The following is a 22,628-nucleotide window of genomic DNA, read 5'->3' as shown; positions in this document are numbered from 1 at the left end:
CATATTCAGAACTGTACAATAGCTGACAACGTCTCTTCAGCAACCTACCAAAGGTCCAAGTACCTTTAGTGTCCGATATTTATTTAACAACATCAATGATTTTAGCAAACAGTTCAACTGGCATATGTTAGTAAGTTTAAAATTAAAAATGAGAATTGGTGGCTTTTCAAACTAACTTGTTCATTTTTTTCAAGGAAAATTGCATGCCATTGTTTAAATGAGGAATGGAACACCGTAGATCTCTCTAATACTTACAATGAACACTTTAAAAAACGCATTTAAATTAATAATATTTTATACTATGGACCCATCTTTGCTTTGTGCTGGAATCATCACAGGAACAGCTCCCATTCTACTTAAATTAGGTGCAGCTACCTTTGGAGGTGCAAAGGTTGGGTTTTGAGCAGGAGTACGTTCAAAGTCTTCGCTTGGGACTTGGCTATATGGAGTTTTAGTATATCCTTCCATATTTGAGGGAGACATCGAACCCAGAGAAGAACGATTACTGCCTATGTAGCTGCGGGCTGTTGAACTGCGACTTTTTGGAGGTGGAACATCTTCTCTGAAATACACAAAGAACAGTTGCAGAACAAGAGTTCAGTCACTATTATTATATGGGAGCTTTCGAAGCAAATTTTCAGTTTGTTCCTGTCTGTTCTGACACAGTGGCAAGAGGCTCACATATTCCTTTAAGTTAAAAAATTCCAGATTAGGATGGAAGTCTCAACTGTTAAGTATCTGACTTGCAAAAATACACATTTAAAAGTTAAGGTTCAAATAATACTGCTCAGAAATTAGAGATATGTCATTACCTGATTTCATGATGTACTTCTTTCTCATATTTCTTTTCTCTGTGTTTCTTACAGCAATGGAAGACGAGAAAAGCCAGTACAAAAAGACCCAACAGAGTTCCTGTAATAGCTCCAGCAATTATACCAGCTGTATTCATAGCTAGGATAAATAAGGATACTGTTTGTTAAGTGTCAATTTATATGACCAGCTTCTTTTCTCTCAACTCAACATTAAAAACAGTACATTTCCACATGATCCAGGCTAAGAGCATATCACCAAATCACAGAGGGTATGCTTCAATCACATGCATTTAAAACAATAAGTTACAGCTTTCTGCATAAAAAGCAATATTTTGGAAAGACTTGAAAAAGCAACCATTAGTTATACAACAGGGTTGTTTTTTAAGCCTTTTAGGAGTTCAGAGAAACAAAGTTACCCAGTTTTAATACACAAAACACTATGTGACCATTACATAGCGAACACTTACGAGGGGTGACATTCAGCTCAACAGAACATTCATCCGTGCCAACTCTGTTTGAGGCAACGCAAGTGTATGTACCAGAATTGTCTTGAGAGGCATTTTTAAGCAGAAGTTCTCCTGTATTTTTATCTACAAACAACAAAAGGTAAAGGTTTACCATTGTCCAAAGTTTAATTCCATATTCAATAATACAGAATTATTAATCCAGCACACAGATGCACTCTTAACTAAAAAAATGCCATATTGAAAACACCCAAATAAAAACAGAAGTCTATCATGCTGTGAAATACTATTATTTGTAAAAGCCTTTTACCTTGTTAGAAAATTATTCCTCAGCATTTGACCTTAATGTTAAGCCTACAGACTAGCTACTCTGTCAATGGAAAAGAACAGATGCTTAAGGTGGTAAATTCTCTCATCTTAACACAGAATTCTAAAATACAAAATACTAAAGGCATCCCAGAAGTACCTCCTCCTCTCTGTCTAAACTGCCTCTCCTAGAGAGCCCATGTTCAACATGAGGTGGATCTATCCTAACCACCGTACTCCCATGTGCTACCAATTAAATCTGGTGATGCTGACAGAGCAAGAGACACAAATTGGGGAAAACAAAGAGAGTATTTCCCCAGGGCTTTCAAAAGCCATTAACAGCTCCCTTTGTGAGATTCTACTAGTTGAACTTCCAATGGCTTGCATGCTTTAATTGTTAATGGATTTGCCATTAGACCTACAAGAGACACCACCACCACAGGAACAAAGTGCCACACGACTTCACTCTTCCTGCTGAAGACCTTAGGTAGTACCCAGATTCTTGAGAACACGTTCAGTGTCCCCAAACCTACATTCACAAGCCCAAAATAAACATTATTTTATCAAGTTATGTGCCACTTTCACATACTTTCTCAGTCATTCTTGCCCAGTACTGATACCGTCAATTGATTTTTTTGTTACCATGAGACAAATTTGGAGAATGAAGGTGAACAGTAAGAGAAGATTAAGGTCTTGAGTGGTAACTGTTCACTTTCAAAATAAGAAAGATACTGAACAGCACTACCAGGAGGCAAGTTCAAAATGAAGAATATGAGATTCTTCATATGCAGTTGATGTTTAGAGATCTGTGTTCCAATATATTACAGATTCTAATAAACTACGTAAGTTTAAAGGAAACTGGAGAAGTTCAGAGAAGTCAGCTTTTGTTTCAAACCAATTCAACTGAAGCCATATCTGAATTTCCAGGGGCATAAATTACAGGAGTATAGGAGACCCCTTGAGGAAGAATCACAAAACTTCTTATTGTCTCTCCCACAGACGTCCAGTTTGACTACTCTTAGACACATGATACCACTTCATCCTGTATGTCCTACACAACTCGAATTGAAATATGTCTATTGGTAAGCAGATTCTTGAACTACTTCATCTGCAAGGAAACCCCACCATCTCAAGGTTCAAGGTTTCATACCTACAAGGAAGATCAGAAAGAACTGGTACTGAGCAGTACTCTTCTAAAAATATTCCAGAATAGCTTTCACAAAGCCAAAAACCCACAAATTAATTTTCTACAATGAAGTTCTCACAATAAAAATCCCATACCAGCACTACAATAATTTGAAATCCTTTATGTCAGCTCCTTTAAGTAGAAGGTAAACCATTTCTTCTCTGTTACTCCTGACAACTTTTCTTCTAAAAAATGCACCTCTTTTTAAGCAAGAAGTTCTGTCACTTGATCAGGAAATTAAGACCTCAGTTCAATCTCTAATGAAATTCAAGCATTTATCTCTACTTCCCTGAAGGCAGCTCTAACCACTAGTCTAGAACTCTGTTCTGACCCTTCCTTACTGTCCTCTTGAGCACAAAAGCAGCCAACATCAGCAAGCAAGAGAACTCAGAACAGTCAGGTATGGGTGAGCATGATTTTGCAGCCTAGTGGTAAGAATCTCAAAGCTTGATACATTTCCCAGTATCAACAAAAAACCTAAAAACCAAAACCACAGAACTCGAAGTCAGCTTTATTTTCCAGTGGGAAGGCAGAAGTGACACTTATCTTGACTGTACTAGCGCCAAGCTAGAGATGCTTACAAGTCAAGATGAACCAAAAATACGAATGCAATCATTCTTAAGTATTTCAGAGTAATAAATAAAGTTGGACAGTACTCAGCATGGAAGTGGCAGGAAGTTCCTGTGTGCCAGATACCCTCCTCCAGTCATAAGACAAAAGCGGGGATCCTTCTTGTGATGTGCATTTCAAGACAACATCTCTTCCAATCTCCTGTGGTCCTTCAATGGAACACTTAGTTCTTGCTGGCTTTACTAATAAACAAAGTATTATCAAATTAATAACAGTCACAATCAAAATACTTGCTAGATGTGTTCTAGTAGGACTGTCCATTTTGCTAAGACAACTTGTGCAACAAACCACTTCTATGCATGGAAAGATTTTCTATGAAATATAAGCCAGGCGTAGGATTTTTTTAAATGCTCATTATTCTGAATATTACTCCCTTCATCCCCCAGAACAGAATGATGTTTACCCCTCCCAAAGCCTCAATAATGGATGCTTTATGATAGATGCAGTATGACTTTGCCTGACAGAATTTTTCATTTTAGACAAAGATAGAACGGAATAAACACATTAAAAAATGTCACTGAAAATTCAAGAAAAGCATTATCTTACCGAGTACAGTCAAGTGTATTTTTTTGCTTTGAACTCCAGGAGCCTTCTTCACTTTGCACTGGTACGTGCCAGTGTCTGATGACTTTAAGTTCAGGATATCCAATGAACCATCACCAGATTTGGGATCAGGATTAGTAAACTGCATCCGCCCAGTCATAGCAGCATAATAATGATTATAAATCCTGTCTACAGCATACATAATTATCTATAAAAAAAAAAATATTAATCAGAAATCCACTTGGCATGCAAGCATTCAAAATAATTTGCTATCTCCAGATTCTTGATTTCTTTCTACTGTTTTAAATAATCCCAGAAGTATGACATAGCCAAATATTTCAATTCAGTTTATCACCACATATACCAACCAAACAACTGCCCAAGAAGCAACATGTCAGCATTCATTTTTAACTGAAAGGAAACTGTTTAAAATTGCTCTAATTTCATTCTGTAAAACCTCTCTACTTAAATGAGTCATCTTATTGATAAGGTTTCCAAAGAAAGGGAAGAGTTAATATATTTAAAATCAAATCCTCATTAATCAGTTTTCAGTCAGGAAAACAATGCAGGTGCAACAGTATAGTTTGTCTTCTGTAACTAAAGCATTTTTTAATTTAAGAGTTCTTCTTCAGAAGACAAGTTCATAGTGAGAAATTCTTTGACATTTCATACTTAATCTGCTATTCCAAAACTTCCCACTATATTTTATATGACTGGTGCTTAAAAGTAATTTCAGATCACGAGCATACCAACCTGAAAACCTGGAAGTTTAATGTCAGTAACAAAGTTCATATGTTGACCTACTCGAACAACTGAAGTAGCACTGTTCAAAAAAAAAAGTCTCTACTTACTATTTCTTCCTTCTTTTGATTATCTGCTGGTATCAATACCCACTCAATATCTAGTGGGCCTTCATCTTCTTTTGAGAGTACGAAAGTACATGGCAACGTCACTTTCTCTCCTTGTGCTTTTTCAAACATTGATTGATTTGAAGTTATATCTAGGCTTCTTGTTAGACCTATAAAAATATATTTTTATGTTTTAAAAACACTTCCCATGCAATTTTCACCATAAGCATTGTATTATATTTTAGTATACATTCAAATCCATCATATACTTTTCCTTTATGGAAACCATGCCATTAGTCAGACTAGTCACCACTTAAGAGATCCTGTGCAGTATGTTACAGAACAACAATGCAAAGTCACATACTGTTCACTTGGAATCACATCCAACAGCCAGTTACTTCTTTGCAACAACACATCTTTTTTGTACAATTCAAGTCCCATGCGAAGCTAAACCAAAAAGTTTGAGCAGCAGGTTTTTCAAGTTACCACTACTCCCTCTTTGGTAAAATGAAAGCATGGAACAGCAATGAAGTCTGCCAGGATGGGCAGAATTGTTGTCAAGTTCTGGGTTGGATCAAATTAAGTCACTCTGCCTTGAAGTATAAGGGCTCTTCCATCTACAGGGGGTGGATAAATTAATCCTTTCCAAAAATCTCAATGAGTTTTTAGGTTTGTTTGCCCTTTCTGCTTGTCTTACTCCTCAAAAAAAGCTACATAATCCTCATCTGCATGCCCGTAAGCAAAACATGTTTCCAAACAACAAATTTTCCTCAATTCAGCCCTGAAAAAAGAATCTGTATAGTGACACAAAGTTACTCAAAAAGCCTGAAGCAAGACAGTATCACTACCAGCCATCATCTCTAGAAATGGGTAGATTCAGAGCACATTCATGTTTCCAAAAGCACAGTAGCAAAGAATGCAAATTCCTAATCTGTTTTTCACTGACTTCCATGTTGGTTTTTTTTCCCCCCACTCTTCTCCACTGCCTCATTAGGAAACTGTAACACAATATTTTCAAGCTCATCTCCAAATCACACTTCCGCATTTTCATTTTACTACATTCAAGAAGTGAGACGGGATGTCAAGTACAGTTTATTGAACGATGATGAACTACATTAAGATATTACTTCCATAAAGCTGCATATCTGTAACCCAGGAAATTAAAAGCTTTCGTTCTGAAAATAGAGTAAATCACTGAAACAGCACTTCTGCTCTGTGACAGCACCTCTAGTAACAGTCACTTTGTCATCTGAAGTTCCACAACAGATGACTGCAGAACATATTTGTTCTTCTCTCCCGCAAAGGGACCTGCTGAGGATTTCACACAGTGTTCAGTAATTCAGGTAAGAGGAACACACTGACATCTGCCTCTTTGCAGCAGGTACTGGGTAATGTGATCCATACTGTGGAGATGCTACAACACATCTGTACAGCTAAAAAGTATAAACTCCCTAATTTTTAGTTGACACCTGCTAAAACACACAACATGGGTCAAAGAAACTGGACAGGTGAACATGAATATGTTGATTTTTTTGACTAATTTTCTAAACAAACTGGACTCGTACAGACAGTGTTCTCTCATTACTTATTCATCTCTGATGAAGCAGAAGTAACAGTGCAAGTAGAACTCCCTGAAGTTATTAATTTGTTGTGACATCGCTAAGAAGCATTAGACTCTTCAGCTATCTCTGCCTCTTCACTGCCAGACAACTCCATCTGACTCTGAGTTCAAGGTGGATGTTACACAACCCGTTTCTCGTTCAGATGGCAGAACACTGAGAAAGGGAACAAGTACACAGGGAATAGGGGAGAAAAGTTACGTTAAAAGGTGGAAGTACTAAATTTCAGAAACACACTCCTAGGAAACAAGGCTCTGATAGTCCTGCCTATCACATATCAGTTTGCTCAAAGTGCTTTAAAAGGCACAAAGAGCAAATGCTTCAGTCTGAGGTTCTACTACAGCACTCACTTCTCTGGTCCAGGGTGTTTGAAACAACATAGTGGCCGTAAGTTAATAAAAGCAGAACCCAACAGCCAAAAGTGACTTGCTGGAAATTTAAACCACACAGAAGACTGTTAGAAAAATTGTAACTCTTGAGGTGAGTAATATATTCATGCATGTAAATACGTAAATGGGAGATGAAGCATATGTACACCTCAGGATAGATTTCAGTCATTCCTACATGTGAAGCTTGTAGCACATATTAGCAGATATGAGACGTACCCAAAGGTTGGTCTGAGCCTTCTAAGTCTTAGAGACTTTTCATAAAACTCAATTCCCTTCTTACTAAATGCACCAATAACTCATTTTACTGTACTAGCGCTCCACATTCTCTTTCTTAAGCTAAGAACTCAAGCACATAAAGCTGTTTTCCACACTCACTATTTTTTTGTCAACATTAGAATGACAGTCAGAAGCAGCAAGCATCTCAATTAAGGCAGATGTCAGCGCTAGCTGGCTTTGAACTAAGCATCAGCAATACGAGGGAGTGGCAGGTAATATTAGTTGGAGATTCCCTTCTGCAGAATAGACACACACGTCTGCTACCAGATCTGCTGGGTGAACAAGGTTTGCCCAGAGTCAGCATTTAGAGAGACTGACAAGAGTCCTCCAACCCTTGGAATATTAACTACTAAACTACACAGGCACTCATGCTATTAACAAAGGCAGCCCTGGAGCAAACCAAGAGTGACTAGAAAACCCCAGGGGACAGTTGTTCTCCTTGCTCTTTCATGTGAAGGAAAAAAGGCTTGTGGAGACATATCCTGTGAGTTAGCAATTCACTGCAGGACTGGCACTGCAGGCAGTGTTTCAATTTTTATGGCCACAAGTAACCCTGAGAAATGAGGGCTGCTAAGTTGAGAGATGGGATCCACTCGACAAAGTGGGTTAGGAACATCCTCATCAAATTTGGTGATAAGCACTTTAAATGAGAAGTCTATCAGGAACAGTGATAGAAGCTTGCAGTTAAGGGAGGGAATAGAGATTCAAATGTATTAAATACATGAGTCAGGTTCATAGAACAAACATAGACCTTGGTAAGGGCAAAACATGTTGGAAGGGGAACCATCTCAAGTATTTGCACACAGAACTACGACAGAGTAACTGAGGCGTGTGGGATTGCTCAAGCGACTGGAGCTGTGTCATGGATGCATACAGGCTTTTAAGAAAGCCAGGAAGGAAAGAACAGCAGGTGAATTGCCAACAGAGCTGCTGGAACACAGAAAGCTGTTCTACAGGACAGACAACAGGCTGGTTGAGTGCTTTCGGGTCAGGATTAAAGGAGGTCTGCATGAGCAACACCACGGTCTGAGTTTGTTACAAACCACTTAATCAGGGCAAGAAGGTAGATAAAGTCTTTTTGAACAATTCTGTAAAGTCTTTAAATCATGGAGCCTAGTTATTGCAAGACACTTTAACCTCCCTGTCATCTACTGGGAGGGCAACATAACAGGACACAAACAATCTAGAAGACTTCTGAAAGACTTCAGGGAAAAACAGATACTAAATGATCCACCTATGTGATACTTCCTTGGAATCGCTTTCAACAAAACACAGAAGAACTTGCTGTGGATGTGATCATCCACAGCATCCTTGACTGTAGTGACCGTGAAATAGTGGAGTTCAAAATCCTGAGAGGAGGAAGACACATTCAGCACAGGCCCTGCACTTCAGAAGGGCAGGCTGACTCATTCAGTATGTAGAATTCTGTGGGACCCAGTTCTGAAGGGCAAAAGAGCTCAAGAAAGCTGTCAGGTATTTAAGGACAACTGCTGCTATCACATGAAAAGTACATCCCAACACTCCGGAAAAGAAGCAGATCAATCAGCAGCTCTGCCTAAGGAGGAGGAAGACAGAACAGCCTACCAAGGGAGGAATACAGGAATACCACCCAGGCATGCAGCATCCCTGCGAAGGAAGTCAAGACCAAAACAAAGCTGATTAAAGTAAGAAACCTGAATGCAACATGAAAAGCTTGTACTAGTACATGAACAGCAAAGAATCAAAAGGGAAAATGGGACAGCTGATACAGGCATGATCAAAGTACAGAGCACTGACTCTGCTCAGAGCAGAAGGTTGGAGGACTCTGATCACGGCCAATACAAACAATTCTATAACTGCATTAAAGATCTATATGAAGCCAATGCACATAGTGACAAGATGACATTTTCTCCAAGCTTTCCCAAGCATCACTTCCTTCAGTTTCCACTCAAATCAGGAAGATTCAATTTATTTTCACACCACTAGTATTCTCCCCAAAACATGGGTGGATAAACTGTGTCACCTAACTGCTAGTACGTGACAGGCAGACATTTTATCACAGTGGGTGAAGATCTATATTTGTTTTGATTAGCAGTATTTCATGGATGAAATTTCATACTTGTTTTAACACACCAGAAAGAGGAGGGTTCCTCGAGTCAGTTATCATGTTTATTCAGAGAGACTTACCATTAAAATATCTACTTTTTAATTGCAGCAAATAAATCACTGCAAAGCTTAGGCTCAGAAGCATGCAACGGATTCTCAAAAAATAACTGAAAATTATTCACCACGGAAGTGCAATTGGTCCAAATGCATGTGTATTGGTCTCCAAATATTTTGTAAGGAGAACATGTGCCATGTTCGGTTGGGCAAACAGAAAAATGAACCCTTGTGACTGGGTGAGAAGAGACAAGTACCATTCCTTGATACAGAATAATAAGTATTACACCTTGATAAAAGTTTATATCGGAAGGTGGTAAGAGGTCACTACACATTTTGGATCCTGAGCATTCAGATTTAAGTTTCTTAATACGGAATAAAATACCCTTCCTCTGGGAAACTGACCCTAAAGAGCACTGTAAACTGTATCTACATGACTGAATAAGTTTTTTGCATTTCTGAAGGTGTGCAAGCCATCTCTAGAGAAACTGTATTTCCTTCTGAATTTCTGGACATACCTTCAAATACCACTCAAATGGAACACAGCTTAGCAAACTACATAATTAATATTTTTAAGAATAATCTAGGTAAAATGAAACATTTGAAAGAATATGATGGAAACTGTTTTCTAGTATGAAAGAATCTTCACCACAGAAAGTAGACAAAGCATTAAAATGGAGCAAAGTTTTCTCCATTCCAACACAGATGCAAACAGAGCTGTGATACATACTAACAAACAACAGAAAGTAAATTTTCACTAGATGAATTATTTAGGCATTTAGTGTTTTCTTATTTAAAGAAAAAAAGTTAAAGTTCAGGATATGCTGAAATTCTGGATTGCTGGCTTACACAAATTAAAGTGCAAATTTAAACTTGGCATGAATGTTTCTGGCATCAGATAGCATACAGAAGTGCTATGTAACCCAAAATACACAGTCCCTCCCCAAACATGTTAACAGGGAAGGAACACAACCAGCTGGAACAGCAGAAGGTATGGTGGCTGACACACACGGAGGGGCAGGAACAGGGGAGATGCACCACCAAGGCAGGACTGCTGCCGGGTTCAGAACGATGTCTGAAATGACAATTGCCAAGGAGCACAACTGCAAAGAATTGCAGGCTGGTTCTACATGGGGTAAGAGTTGAGTTCAGAGATGCTGCTGTACTTCAAGCCATATGTGATCCATCCACAACCTGCATTTGCACAGTACTTCGACTTGATAGGAGGCTCTCAAAAAAAAATTGTTTGCCAATTCCCACTTATAAACAAGGAATGGCTGGAAACATATACATGCTTTTCTCCACAGAATGAAGCCTTAATAAGTAAATAACAATGACACCCAGAAATGCATATTAGCGCTTTGACATACCAGCTATAAAATTCACTTAAGAGATGCTTCAGTTTATACTCTTCTTTCAAATACAGATTATAGATGTATAGTAGCTGCAATCAAATCTTTCCTCTTGACTTCAGTATCAATAATCAACTCCCCACAATCCTCATTTTACTTCTGAATATGTCTCTCATCCATAGCTTATCTACTTTTTTCAGCTAGCTCTAACGATATTAATAAAGTTCCCCGATTCTCCCTTTCCCACTTCCACTCAGACAGAAGTTCTACAACATCTTATTTCAAAACCACATTTCTGAAGTAAGAGCCGATAGAACTGAGGGAGCCAACTTACATTTACACCCTTGTCAAGTAGGGAGTGCACCCTGAGGTAGGTACACAGTGGTACCTCAGATAGGTACACAGTACCTATCTGAGGGAGACTTCCCAGTTTTTACTGGCACACAATCTAAACCAAACACAGGTCTCCTTCATGGCTGAAATCCCCACAAGAAGCCACCATCTCAGTCTTCTGCTTCCTCATCACACAAAACTTCAGTATCCTCAACCCATGCCAAAACAAGGCAGTGTGCTCCTAATGATGTAAGTCGATTAAAAGTTGCCTTTGAAAAAATACAGGGAAAAGAGTATTTGACATTATTCATCTTAGTGATTTTTACAGCAGCCCAGAGCTGAGTCACATCAGCAAAGCTGAGATGGCCACAAGCAGCAGTTTGCTTATGCCGTTTTACCACAATTGATCAGAACTGACCGTATCACAAACTGAATCCCACCTTTACCAGTCAGACCCTTCAAACGCCAGAAAGCCTAGCTTCAAATTTGCGTTCTCAGTTTCCAGCATCTTACCTCCAACAGCAAGAGCAAGGCCCCATCACAGTCAGCCTTCTGGAACTTGGGCCAAAAATGCTATGAAGCTTTGGTGCAACTTACTTTCCTTGCATCATAAACCCTACAATTTCTGGCAGGCATCACCATGCCACAAAAAATCCTGAAAATATCATGCCCCTGGTCCTGATGAGGTCTGAGACAGATTAAAGCAGGGTTAACCCCACTTTAGTTTCTATAGAAGTTATATCAGGCTTTGGAAATTCAGGCTAAGCAACCTGGGGAAAAAAGTCAATTCCAGTTTTTCTACCAGCTCTAGTCATATTTATTTTCTCCGCTGTTTTTCCATGGGACATGTGACACAGAGCAACACAAAGAAATGTTGATAATGAGTCTCCTTTAACTTAGTAAACATTAAAGGAATAAGAGCAAGAAGAAAAACAGAGGTTTAATAGAATGACAAAAAAATTAGCCATCTTCCCTTTAGAAAGCAAATTCAACAGATTGGGGACTTTTGATGTCAGAATGAAACTCTAAAATTCTCTTTTACAGCCAGAGTACACCGATCTTCTCATCAAATGTTCCAAGGCAGAATCCAAAATAAAAATTAGCTCAATACATGTCCTATTAATTTAATCAGGTACCTAGGTACTGGAGAATGCTTAACGTTCACAGCAATCTCACCTGAAGCAAAAATGAGCAAGAGATGAGGGAAAAGAACAAGCAATCAACAGACAATGAACTACCAAAAGCAAGATAATCATGCAGCAGTGAATAAAATAAAATAAAAAGTGATACAGCATTACTGCACCTGAATCTATAGTGGATATGCATCCAAAAGGCAGGTTTGGTTTTAGTGTGTAATAACTGTAGAAGTCTGCAGAGAATTCAGATTTTCAGGATAATCTACCACTGATAAAGGTAAATCATAAAGCTTCTCCTAACAAAGAAAGTACTGTTTTGCTAGTATCAAAAATGTTGAACGGTTAATGTTTAATACACTCCACAGATCATATTTTTCCCATGCCTGACATTCTGTGCTTACCGTACAATGCCACACACAAATTTAATAGAAAAGCACAGTTCAAAGTAGTTAAAAATTTAAAAACCCCACCACACTATCTTAGCAAAAACATGAAGCACTTTAAATCTAACATTTCCAAAGTTACTGACATTAATATACTACATAAGCCTCTTCTTAAAACTCAAAAAGGCCCAACCCAAAAAGGTAAGAGGTAAAAACTTGCCTCTCTATACTAGCCTAAGACCACTAGGGAGAACATCGATTAATCCCCAGAGATTCAGACAAAAGATATTCACACCTGCATTTCATACTTCCCAGGATAGTGGTCTCTAAGCTAGTCAAGGCTCACATCTTCATGAAGCCCTTCTACTATGCAGAAAAGACACAGTTTATGAAGCCAGAGAAAGTAAAGGCAACACAGAAACAAAAGCACTCAGCTACAAGAGATCTGGCTCCAAGCCTTGCTCCAAACACTGTCTCCTCTTCCTAGTCCATTTAGTCCCAGACTAAATATAGAAATAGTTGCAGAAACAAAATCCACAAAGCAATACCTGGAGAAAAGAGCTTGAGTTTTATATGGACACTCAGTATTAGCAGAGACAAGACTTTAAATCCCTCTCACATTTCATCTCAGCTGCCTTACATACAGCAGAATGAAGCTAAGAGACCAAACTGCCAGAGCTCTGGTCCAGTTAAGTTTTCAGGACACCATTTTCCAGAGGTGGTGCAGCTAAAAGACTTATGTGCATGGAGGAAGGTTTTGCCATAAGCTACTAAGAGAAGCCTGATAAAACAGAAGGAGCACTTAAAGCAAAATACAGAAAAAAAATACCCTGCATGTCAGCATAAGCCTGGCAAAGTTCTACCACCTGGTTAGTCAGCTCTGCCGCTGTTGGGTCTCAAAACAGTGGATTTGTATTCCAAACTTTACTTCTTCTGAGCAGGCGGTGGGGGAGGAAGCACCACTTTTCTGAGGTACATTTACTGGGCAAAGTCTTCCTGTTGTACTCAACCTTAAAGCAACCAGTGTGGCACTACTACTTCAAATCACAGATTTACTTCCTCCTTGCCTATTTCTGACTACTTTTCATCTGCTTCCACAGTTAAAGTGGAATCCACTACTGAGTCTTATATCCCTTTCTGCTGTCTGATCCCAAGATTCACAGAAGAGACATGGTTTTCAGCAACCACTGAAATCCAACCACTTCCAAAAATGGAAGTTTTGCCACTCTCAGCTCACGATTTGTGCAGAACAGCTTAAAAAGACTTATTCCCCTTCAGAATACCACAAACACCACCTTAAGGTGATCTGCTTTGAACGGAAGCCAAACTGAAGCAATACTGCATTGGGCTAGCCTGAAAAATCTGACAAAATTCATCAATTCAACAGTAATCTTTAAGTTACTGAGTATCTACCAGAGTTAACCTGAATCCACAAATCCTGTCAATTACAAAAACAAACAAAAACCCACACACATAACAGGAAGCAGGCTAAGCAGACTTTTTCAAAGATAGGAAAAAAAAAGTTATTTCAGTCTGGATGTCCTCAGACAGCATTAAATGAATAATTAGCTCTAATTCATGTAGTGTTGCATCCCCATGCCCCAATTTAAAACATCCTGCACAATTCAGTTAGAAGATATTCATCCTCCCAATCCAATATAAAAACTCTTAACTTTAAGACTTAAAAACAGAATCACAAATAACCTCAACTCTGCAAATAACCTAGCATGAGCTTAACTTCATTCTCAATTGTAATCCACCAAGATCAGCTGCAATAGTTGAACAACTATGAAAACCTAAAAATCACAGGCTAAAGCTTTACTGATCTTTTACTTTTTCCCCCACACACACAACTTTTGCTTCTTCCCTAACACTGCCTTTGCCTTCAGATTCTATCCAACATCCCTTTCCTCTTACAACTGTCCTTGTGCTCCTTACTTGTTCAGCACATTCTTGAAGCTTTTTTGTTGCTAAACCCTAAGTCACCAGCCAGGTCTCCTAGCAACTGCAGCAGTTGATGACCTTACTGGAGAGGGACTCGCTTATCAAGTGGAGAGGGAGCATTTGTATCTCATTACTGAAGGAAAGGATACACTTTTGGAGGACAACTTAAAGGAGAAGGGGATACTGTAAGAAAAATTGGGATTAATCTTAATTATAAGCACAGAAGCAGCCCAACATCTGCAGAAGATCACTATGAGTTCTGAGTTTTAAGGCTTCTTCACATAAATGATCCAGCATGACCTAATCCAAGTGGCAGTATTAAGAGAATGGCAACTAGGGCACTTTGGATTTGCTGAGGTCCTGCCGTCTCAATCCTCAGGTTTGATCTGGTCACCTCCCTTTATGCCAGTGTAACACTTTATGCACAAAGGCAGAAACCCAGAACAAAAAACTGACTCCACTAAAAACTGACTCTGCATAGGAAGTTTTGCTTTTTCTCTCCAGGTGGGGTTCTGTGAAGCAGAGTCCCCCAAGCACAAGGTAACTGCCAGGGAGCACAAAGCCAAGCACAGAAAAGCTGTGAGTCTGCCGTAACCCTGATAAGGGTTTGGCTACCCTGCCAGGGAACCCCACCCACAGAGAGCAACTTCACATTACACCCACACCAGAGCCACACGCTGCTGCCAGCTCTCCACACTGCGCAGCCACGACACGCTTTGTATTGCTGAACTCACCCAGCAGGAAAACACCACACTCCACCAAAAAAAAAAAGTAGTTTTCATTTGTATCAGCTGAATGGCCTCAACACAGCAGCTGTGCGATGCTGCTCTGACAGAAGGGAAGGAAGAAGGAACCCAACACCATGGCTGGAAGCAGGAACAAGCTCGACAGACATGTGAAGTTACACCAGATGTAACCACATCTGTAATGCAACTAGGTGCAACGTGAAACTGTACCTTCAGACTGCATTTAAGAGCCATTAAGGAACCATCTAGAAATAGTATTAAAAAGTGTAAAATTAAATGAGAGCCAAGCGAAGACTTTTCTCGGTCAAACTAAAAACAAAAAATCTGAACCCAAATCCTGACACAGCTTATTCACACAAAAAGCCCGCCTCTTCTCTACCAAGTCTACATCAACTGCAGGGGTTGTTTTTGCTTTTAGCCCCACAAGTCACTTATTTTCCCATTACAAACTGATACTGAAGGCTTAAAGTCCCTAAGCAATCAAGTCACATGATTCGATTTTCTTCTTCCTGACAATTTGATGGCATTTAAAAGGAAACTGAATGAAGCAGCTCTTTCGCAATGTGAATGTGTTAGGCACGTCTGTCAGTCAATGCATGAGCGAGTTAAGTACAATCAAACACTTAACTGAGCAGCCATATTATTTTCACTTGAGTAAAGGGGTTTTGGCTCTTCTAAGCTACTGAACAGGCAGTGCTTTTTTCCTGGCACATTATGCAAGTTTTACAGTAAGATTGAAAACTATTTTGTTCAGTAGTAGACAGTTAGGTTTTTTGGTTTTGGGGTTGGTTTTTTTGTTGCTGGTTTTTTAAAGAAAAAGGTAAAGCATCACAATGACAGAAAGGAGTGGCTGTCTGCCCACTTTTGCTTCCCTCCATGCCTCCCCCATGTAAGACAGAAAGGAACAAGCTCAAAGAATTAGAATATCCACCCTAAGCAGTCACAAAGTTAACTAGTAATTTAAAAATTTAAGGAGGCTTTAAAATATGTATATACACACACATTATTTTACATGCCTTAAAACAACTGAGATGAAACATTCTTTGTAGTTTATGCTGTTAATATATCTACAAGGAAGAAGTGAAAATGCAGGATCAGTGAATATATGAAATTTCAGTTGCCAATACAGATTTACTCTGTGCAAGTTAAGAGTTGTGAATTCATGAAATTCTCATCATTCCTTCTACACACACCAAATAGTTCTTGTTGATTAATCATCTTTCAACATACTAGGTGGTTTTAGCTGTAGGGTATGGAAAACATTATCTATGAAAAAAATATAGCAGCAACTGCAAAACTTGTGACCATCAAGTACCTCAGATGCTTCTTAACTGTAGTTAAAGGACATCACAGCACCGGTGAATGGTTCCAGCCCACAGCCAATAAAGCTCCAAATCTTGCCTCTCTATCAAATCACAAGTTTCAAATACACGATTCAATAAGTAGGTGACATTAAAAAAAATAATAATCATAAAAACTCAATAGCAATACACTCCACTCATATGGGTTTGAGGTTCCAGCTGACTCTCTTATGTTACAACTCAAACTCAATCTCATTGAGTTGGATGAGGAAAAGGAACAAGCAGAAACAACATGAAACAGGATGCAAAAATTAACTTTGAGGTAACATCTAGCCACTCAACTGATTGCCTGATTTAGCAATGTAGTCAGACTCCCCAACTAAGCTCCTTTGAGGCCAAGGTTATACAGACATTCCTCTCCTATGGGAGAATATAGATCAAGCAGAATGTTTTCCTCCTAAAGCTCTTCTGCCATCTCTCATGTTGCTCATTACTGCTCTGTACCAGGACAAGTTGTTGGCCAACTCTTGTTTCAAATCATACAATCTAACCAGTTTAAATAAAAAAAAAAAAAGAAAAAAAATCAATGAAAGTTTTACGCTGCCTCAGCTCACACCCATTTGGCACAGACTCATGCAATCACGGCAGTGGTGCAGTAAAGGAAATAACCAGCAAGGATGCAGGGGCTGCTTATGTCCAAGCTGCTACTGAAACAGGTTTCCACAGAACTATAGCTTCACTGCCACTTACTCCCATGGCAACAGGCTGAAGTGGCTCTTATAACCATCTCCTGCAAGATGCAAATTAGTAAAAAGAGGAATTCCCAAGAAGAGCAACTAAATCAATGCAACGCGGGGAGGGAAGCATTCTTAAAAGCTGGTGAGACACACAATTGTTGAAATTTTTCTGTATTTATGTTTTAAGCAGCATCTAAAAGCTCCACTAAATGAACCAGAAATTGCAACAAGAGCACAAAGGGAATCATCGCCACTAAGAGCTTATGGATGCATGCACGCAACAAATCATTAAGTTAGTTAGGAAGTATGATGAAACAATACTGGCCTCAAAAACAAGTTCCCTGGTTTGTACAAACCTCTGTGGGCACTGCAGCAAATGAGTTCTACAACGCTCAGATATCGAGGCAGATTTCAAAATACTGACAAGGAATTTCTCAAAGCATGAATGGAATCAGCAGCAAAGCATACAAGTGCTCATATGAAAATGTATTTTTTGTAAAGCAGCAGTAGAATCTAAACCAGTTATTTAGGAGTCATAGTTTCATCTCTATATTAAGCAAACTCAGCTTTGGAAGAAGCTGTGACAAACACTGGAAGTGAAGACAGACAGGCAGCTGAAGTTTGATGGAACACAGGGGAAGCCAGCACAGGGGGAGACCAAAGTGATGAGCTATAATAATCTCTGCAGCAGCATTGTAAATGCATAAAATACCTTCTGATAAACACAGATTAGTTAAGGCACAATTACTAATTCAAATCGCACAGTTGATGTCATAGCAGTAACTAGTTGATTAAGTCAGCTCTGGTTAAAGTTTTTCATACTTCTTGAAATGCTAAAATCCCGGACACCTAGGAAAGGAGTCCTGAACTTCAGACAACTTTTCACATCAATGGACACTTAAGAACTTGAACCCTGCAACTTGCTAAAATTACTCTGCAATGGATAAAGCGTACCAGGTTTAGCAATTCAGAAACTGGGATAGGAATGATCATTTTACTCTTGTGACAATCAAATTTCTCCTAATTTAACTTTCTGTAAGATCCTGTTCCATGCATAAAAACATGAACAGGCTTAAGTTTCTTATAATACCTATTTTACAAAGTGTACTAGCCACCAATGTTAACTTATCATGCCTACATTAGGTTCTGCTCCTGCATGCATGTTATTGGAAATACTTTTACAAGTTTGATAGGGCAATAACCCCAACTTTTTCTTAAAGCTTACCCATACTTTATTTAAAAGCTTACTATTCTATTAATGAAGCATCACACATTGTAGAATTTCAATATAGTACAAAATTACCTACTACTACTATTGTAAAAAACAAAAACCACACTACCACAAGAGCAGCAATAAGAGATATCACTACAGACTAAATAAACTCCTGCCTAATTATTTACCTTAAAATGCTCCTCAAACTCTGAGCATCAATTTGAGCATTTATGTGCACAGCATTACTATTTTGTATCACATCTTCTGAAGGCTAGATGGATCATCACATATGCAATCATTTTTTTTATACCTATACGAAGACAGATACTAATCTGTCTATGTTAACATTTCATAGTTATTTTAAATGTGTCCTGCCATTACATATTTTTTAAAGTTTAACTGGTGTAGGTCAGCATCTTATTTGTTAAATCAGAAACACAAGTTAAGCACCTACATGTATTCTCAGTCTTCTAAAACCCTGTAGAAACTTGAATTTGCTCCAAATAGAATTAGATGATGATGCCCCAACACTGTATAGTCAGTAAGAGGTTACCAGTAAGTACACAGTTCCCCTGACATCACCCATAGGCAAACATGTGCTCAGTGCCACTGAATGAGAAACAATAGACTTTCTTTATATTAGCTCTTGAGATGATCACACATTCCGGAAAGCTTAGAATCAATAATAACAACAAAAAAAAATACACCAGTTTACATATCCATAAAACATAACAAAATTATCTGCCAGCCCTTAACATCTTACCTCTTTAAAACAGAATTCTGTATTGCCTTTTGGAAAACAGTTTAATACTTGGTACCTCAATTAAAAACTTCAAGATCTGAAGAGGTACATAATTTCTATTACCCTAGTCCAGGATTTGTTGATGACAGCTATACAATGTTTACTTAAGTTAAACAAACTCTGTACATTTTGGGAATCCCCAACTACCTAGAATGACTGATCATACGCAACTACAATACATACCAACAGGTAACAGACACTTCAAATGGCCATCAAGCTCTCTCTTATCACAGACTTGGAGTGCATGTTTAGATAGAGAAGAACTAGTACAATTAGAAGTACTGTTATGGGTGCAGAAATAGTCATTCAAATGTAAATTCATGCCATACTGAATTTCACTACACCAACCTGTTTTGTGGTCATCTTCCAAAAGCAATAATACAAGAAGAAACTGCCACAAGTTGTTTATCAGTTGCACAGCCATATAACACCAAGGCATTCACCAGAATTCATCCATTACTAATTAGAAAGATAGAGCAAAACCGAATTGTTCTCCTCTAGTATTGGAAAATGCTCAAGGATGAACTCTTCCCTCCCTGCAAGTCAAAGGGAAGCCCCCAATTTGGTTATTTATGACTGTGAAGCTGACCTTAAGCAGAGTTCAGAGACACCTTAAATCCAAACACTTTCCTATTTCAACATGTAATGGTATAGCCCTCATTGCCTGCTGAAGGTGTATTTTGTACAGTCAAGATACATCTTATTTATACAAAATTAGTTATTTTGAACTATCTACTTTTAGTGATAGTATAACAAGGAAAATGAAGCTTACATGGGGAAAAAAAAACAGACCGTGAAAACATATCACATGGTGCAAGCCTTAAAATAACATGACAAATTATTCCCGTACCAAAAACCCAAGACAAGACTTCTGCACCTAGACAATCCTCCACCGCCAACAGCTTTCACTCAACTGCACAAAAATTAACTTCCTACAAGTTGGGTCCATATGGAGAACAGAAACTTACTGACATCCGTTCCCTCAGTGAAGGAAGTAATGTCTATCTGGAAGGCAGATCCAGAAATATTAACTCAGTCTGATGGGGAAAAAGCACAAGCAAGCTCAAAGGATGTATCAACTCCTACATAATTAAATTATTTCCTTCAGAGGACTGTGAAATTTATGTCTTTTAGTGTACAGTCATCCAAATAACAGCGCAAAAGACACTCCAAATCAAAACACAAATATATTACTTTCCTTACGAAATTATCCAATAAAAACCTGAAAACACCTGTACACTTCAGCATATCTAAAGTGTAAAATTTTGTTCTGCTTCTACATTACTCCATATATTAATTATTCCTAGCTTTATAGTATCATGGTGTTTGATAGCCCAGAACTGATCCAGCTCACCCACAGTACATATAAAAATTCTACTCACAAGCTTTTTTCACAGCTTTAGTTACATGAAGTGTTTCAACATAAATCTTAATTGTTAACCCTGCCAATTAAATATTAGTAACTCATAGTTCTCACACAGCATCTATATTGTTTCTAACTCTGCTTAAAGAAAGAGTTAATGCAGAACTACCAATATCCTTTCATACTGGAGATCAGAGTTCATCACTCCATTATAGACACAGAATTTTGATGCCGTGAGTAACTTCCCAAAACAGCAGTGACATCAAACATATTAACATTTCAACAGGAAACAAAAACTGGCCTCCAGACACCACTGACACATGTTTTACTGTGAACCTGAACCGCCACAGGTGTTTTGCAATCTTCTGCAGTTTCACATGAGTTTGGGTCAACTTCAGTGGAAACTTTTTTTTTTTAATATATATTTAGGAAACATTAACATGGCACTCCAACTCAGTTAATTACAGGAACCTAATAAGACCAAATGTTTGAAATGAAAAACATTTGCCTACTTTTTAGTAGCCCAGATAATGGTTGGTAGCTTTTTTTGTTTGATTTGGGTAGTATTTTTGTCGCTGTTGTTTTGAGGTTTTTATGTTTGGGCTTTTTTTTTTTTTTTTTAATTGAAAATATCTAATCCTTCGTCTGCTCTCATCAAGAAAAAAACGAGTTTAGATCCATCTAACTCAACTTCTCTCCCTTTCCCCCTTCAAATTTTCTCCCATTTCCTCCACTGAGTTCAATCATGGCCATGAGGTCAGGGACAAACCAGTTGCGACGGCTCCCTGGAAGCCACTTGGCCCCTTTCACCCTTTCAAAGCGAGACCAACTCGACGTCAGATCCAGATATTAAAGGGCTATTACACGTGCAGGGCTGGGGTTCTAAATCCAATTTTCTCGGTCTTTTCACTGCGGTTTTCCCGCGTGGCGCCCGCCCGGCCGCACGCCCGCAGCGGGACCCGCTCCTGCCGCCGTCCCGCCGCTCACACCGTTTGCCCCGCCGGCCCGGGGCGCGGCCAGAGGCGGGACGCCGGGAGCGACACCGGGCGTCGTGCAGCACGGGCACAGTAGTGCGGAGCGGCACGGCACGGTAGTGCCGCCGGGGGCGGCGCGGAAAGCCCATCACGCACAGACCTCGCCGCCACCTGGAGGAGAGGCACGCCGCAGAAACACAGGGAGCCTGCAGCGGGGCGGGTCGCCCCAGCCACTCCGAGGGCTGCCCGGGAGGGGAATGGGCAGAGGCGGGCGGGGGATAAGGGAAGGAAAGACAAACGGCGGCAGTGGCGCTGGCCGCCCCGCCGACGGTCGGCGGACAAAGCCCAGGTGGGCTCGGCAGTGCGCCCCAGCCGACAGCGCCCAATCGGGCACCGCGTCTCAGGCGCCGCTACCCAGCCACAGGCAGGGAGGGGGTGGGCGGCGACGCCCGCCCGGGAGAGGGGCTGGCGGAGACAGAGCCCCCCGCCCAGTTGCCTGCCCCCCTCACACACACACACACACACACGCAGGGGCGGCCGCACGGGCAGAGGTGTGGCGGGCAGGGGCCCCCCGGTCACCGGGGGAGAAGCCGGGCGGGCAGCAGCGCCCCGCCGTCCTTTCTTCCAGCCCCGCAGAGCCGCCGCCACCACCACCACCACCTCTCTTCCCTCCCTCCCGCCCCTTCCCCTCCACCTGCGGCCGGCGCTCACCTGCGGAGCAGAGCAGCACGACGGACACCAGCAGCGGCGGCCACGGCTCCATGGCGCGGCGCGACCAGCGGCCAAGCGACACCCGCCGTTCCCTCCCGGCGGGCACCTCCCCCACACCGCGCACCGCCCAGCAGGTGAATCAGCCCAGCCCCGTCACTTCCGGCCGACACCCGCCCCAGCCCCGCCCCGACGGCCGCTCGGTGGCGCCCACCCCCGGCGGCGGTACCTGCCGCTGCCCCCCGCCCGTCCAGCGCCGCTGCGCAGCCGCCCCCGGTGCGGCAACACGTGTCCGCACACGGCGGCGAAGGGCAGCCCCAGCCCTCCGCCGGGCTGCGCGGGGCTCTCCGCGCCTCGCCCAGCGGCGTCGCCTGCGGGCAGGGCTCGCCGGCCCTGCCGCCGCGGGCTCGCCGCTAGAAACGGG

General features: G+C 40.6%; 1 protein-coding gene across 1 annotated transcript; it reads right to left on the bottom strand.

The window, feature by feature from the left end:
• Positions 1-294: 294 nt before the first annotated feature.
• Positions 295-22,259, bottom strand: CXADR (CXADR cell adhesion molecule; the record flags this gene model as incomplete). The annotated part of the gene is made up of 7 exons (XM_080349543.1): positions 295-562; positions 813-951; positions 1,280-1,402; positions 3,425-3,580; positions 3,945-4,149; positions 4,793-4,959; positions 22,208-22,259. 7 exons carry the CDS (start codon positions 22,257-22,259, stop codon positions 295-297), a joined length of 1,110 nt encoding a protein of 369 aa, XP_080205669.1.
• Between the last annotated feature and the right edge of the window lie 369 nt (positions 22,260-22,628).

This window comes from Nesoenas mayeri (genome assembly GCF_963082525.1).
Source record: "Nesoenas mayeri genome assembly, chromosome: 1".
Lineage (NCBI taxonomy): Eukaryota > Metazoa > Chordata > Aves > Columbiformes > Columbidae > Nesoenas > Nesoenas mayeri.
The sequence above is the reverse complement of the archived record's forward strand: the minus strand, read 5'-3'. Positions and strand labels throughout refer to the sequence as shown.